Here is a 2886-nt window from a genome sequence, read left to right as displayed (position 1 = left end):
CCTAAACCCTAAACCCTAAACCCTCAGCAGCACGGCCTGCGCTGCAGAGCCTCCAGCAAATGCAGCTTTTTCTGGCTGCGACTTCCTGAAGTCTCATTCTCCGCGACTCCTAAACCCTAGACGGGGCCTCTCCCGAGAGAAGGAACGGTCGGCCCTCGCTGCATGCGCGCAGCGTTTCGGGCCTAGGGTTTAGGGTTTAGGGTTTAGCGTTTTTTCATGTTTTTGGAGCTGAAAACCCTGAGAAAATGGTAAAAGTAACGAAGGAGGATTTGGAGAAGTTGGAGATCAAGGGTACGCCAGTGGCTAGGGAGGGCCCTCGCAAGGGTTTAGGGTTTGGAGTCAAGGGTTTAGGTTTTAGGGTTTAGGAGTCGCTCTAAATCCCTAAGAGCCATGGAAACCGCCTGCTTTTCCTCCCTGGAGATCGGGGGGCCTCAGTGGTTTGGCGCAGACCCCCGGTGTCTTGAAAGCTGGGGTTTAGGGTTTAGGGTCTAGGGTTTAGGATTTGGGGTTTGGCTGCAGAGGAGGAGCAGGAAGAGCTTCTGAAATACATTTCAGATGACAGCGATGAAGACGAAGAAGCTCTTACAAAAAAGCTGGAGGCTTTTGAGCCTCTGCTGCAGATGGACGACCGATTCCCAGACACAGTGATCATGGTTGGAGTCCCGCTGGTAGGGTTTAGGGTTTAGGGTTTAGGGTTTAGGGTTTAGGATTAGTTGTCGATGCGTTTCTGCGGCCGCTGCGTCTCTGCGAAGGCGTGCTTGGCAGTTGGGACCTGACCAGCCGCGGGGTCAGGCGTTCGGGCCTGCGCGCAGCGCGTAGGGTTTAGGGTTTAGGGTTTAGGGTTTAGGGTTTGCGCGAAGGTGGGCGCGGACCGGCTGGAGAAGCTGACGGCGGTGCTGCGGAAGAAGATAGCGGACGAGTTGTCTCGCAAGGGCGGCGAAGACGTCGAGGGTTCCTTCTTGATTGAACTTCCGATGAACTCCGACAAAACCCTAACTCGGGGTTGTTGTTTTTTGACATTTCCGAGTGTATATGCAGCTCAGCATGCAGCCAGGGCCCTCAACGGATACAAGATCGACAAAAGACATACTTTTCGAGCAGCTCTTCTTGACGAGTTCGACGAGATTGTCGCCAGAGACAAGGACTACAAGCCCGCCATCACGCTCCGCGGTCCGCCAAACCCTAAACCCTAAACCCTAAACCCTGGACCCTGGACCCTGGGCGCTCTCCCCCGCGCAGCGCCGCTCGCCTCGCGCCAGCGGCGGCGGCGCCCGCGCCCCGCCCGCTCCCCCCGCAGCCGCGCCCCCCGTGCGCCGTAGGGTTTAGGGTTTAGGGTTTAGGGTTTAGGGTTTCGCAGGGTTTACGCGGGAGGACGTGCGTTGGTGGCTGAGCGACGCGCGGTTTCGCGAACAGTTCGTGCTGCGCTTCGACTCCGAAACGGAGGTTTACTGGCTAGACCCTCTCGAGGGAAACCCTTGCACTCTTTGCTACGATGGCCAAAAAGAAAAGCAAGACGGAAAGGCGGTTTGGACCGAACTCAAGGTCCAGTGGTCCCCCCAGGGCTCCTTCCTCGCCACCTTCCACAGACAGGGTGCGGGGGTTTAGGGTTTGGGGTTTTGGCGGGGTCGAGGGTTTAGGGTTTGGGGTTTCGGCGGGGTCGAGGGTTTAGGGTTTGGGGTTTCGGCGCGGGTCGAGGGTTTAGGGTCTGGGCTTTGGGGTTTGGCCGGGGGCCGGGGGTTTAGGGTTTGGGGTTTGGCCGGGGTCGAGGGTTTAGGGTTTGGGGTTTGGGGTTTGGGGGGGGGTCGAGGGTTTGGGGCTAGGGTTTTGGGTTTTGGGTTTTGAGAGCGTGCGAGAGGATGCGCCGCCAAGGGCGGGGGTTGCGGGTGTGGGCTCCGCTGCTTGGGCTTCGGGAGCACGGGCGAGGGTTTAGGGTTTAGGGTTTAGGGTTTTGGGCCTGGGCCGGCTGGACTCTCAGGTATTGCCCTGTGGGCCGGCAGGAACTTCGAGAAGAAGGCGCGGCTGGAGCACAAGGAAGTCAAGCAGGTTCGTCCAGGGTTTAGGGTTTGGGGTTTAGGGTCTAGGGTTTAGAGTGCGATGCCAATGTAATGCATCTTTCTAGGACCGGGGGATTTCCCGTTTTTGATTGGGGTCTTATTGGCGTACTAGGCAGAGACGTCCATCACTAGGGTTTAGGGTTTAGGGTTTAGGGTTAGGGTTTAGGGTTTGCATGCAGATCATGTTCTCCCCGAAAGAGACTTACATGCTCTCTTGGGATGGAACCCCAGCATCAATGCGAAACGAAAAGGCGTTTAAGACATGGAACGTGATGACGGGTCGGCGCTTCTAAACCCTAAACCCTAAACCCTAAACCCTAACGCGTAAACCCCGGAGTCTGAGCCCTAGGGTGCAGGCCGTGCGCCACAGCGGCGAACCGGCGTCGCGTTCGTGCGCTGCGGGGCCGCGGGGCAAGAAACCAGGGTTAGGGTTTAGGGTTTAGGGTTAGGGTTTAGGGTTCACGTGCAGGTGAGATGCTGCGGCAGTTCGCCACGCCCGCAGCCACTCCAAGAGGCACTGAATTTCCTCACTTTTTATTTTCTCATGATGAAAAGTACTTGGCGAAAATTGGAGACAAAGAATTGTGCATTTACGCAATGGACCCCAAGGACAACTTCCCGGACCAGGCCGCCGACGAGGTCCGAGGGTTTAGGGTTTAGGGTTTAGGGTTTGAGGGTGGTGGAGAGCCGCGAGGGGCTTCGAGCGCCAGCACCGTCGCCTCCAAGCCTGCGGCGGGGGGCCCGGCAGCGCAGGCGGTGGGACCAAGCGTTCAGGGTTTAGGGTTTAGGGTTTAGGGTTTAGGGTTTTGTATGCAGGACGTTACTCCTGTGA

General features: G+C 57.6%; 1 protein-coding gene across 1 annotated transcript; it reads left to right on the top strand.

Moving 5' to 3' along the window:
• Window positions 1-245: 245 nt before the first annotated feature.
• On the top strand, window positions 246-2886 carry ETH_00027675 (Eukaryotic translation initiation factor 3 subunit 9, putative; the record flags this gene model as incomplete). Its single annotated transcript, XM_013372678.1, has 8 exons — window positions 246-291; window positions 520-668; window positions 861-1170; window positions 1358-1591; window positions 1976-2043; window positions 2234-2333; window positions 2524-2693; window positions 2871-2886. Coding segments are annotated over 8 exons (1093 nt in total), but the record flags the coding sequence as incomplete, so codon positions are not given.

Source organism: Eimeria tenella, genomic scaffold (assembly GCF_000499545.2).
Source record: "Eimeria tenella Houghton genomic scaffold, Eth_scaff103, whole genome shotgun sequence".
In the NCBI taxonomy this organism is placed as follows: Eukaryota; Apicomplexa; class Conoidasida; order Eucoccidiorida; family Eimeriidae; genus Eimeria; species Eimeria tenella.
The sequence above is the reverse complement of the archived record's forward strand: the minus strand, read 5'-3'. Positions and strand labels throughout refer to the sequence as shown.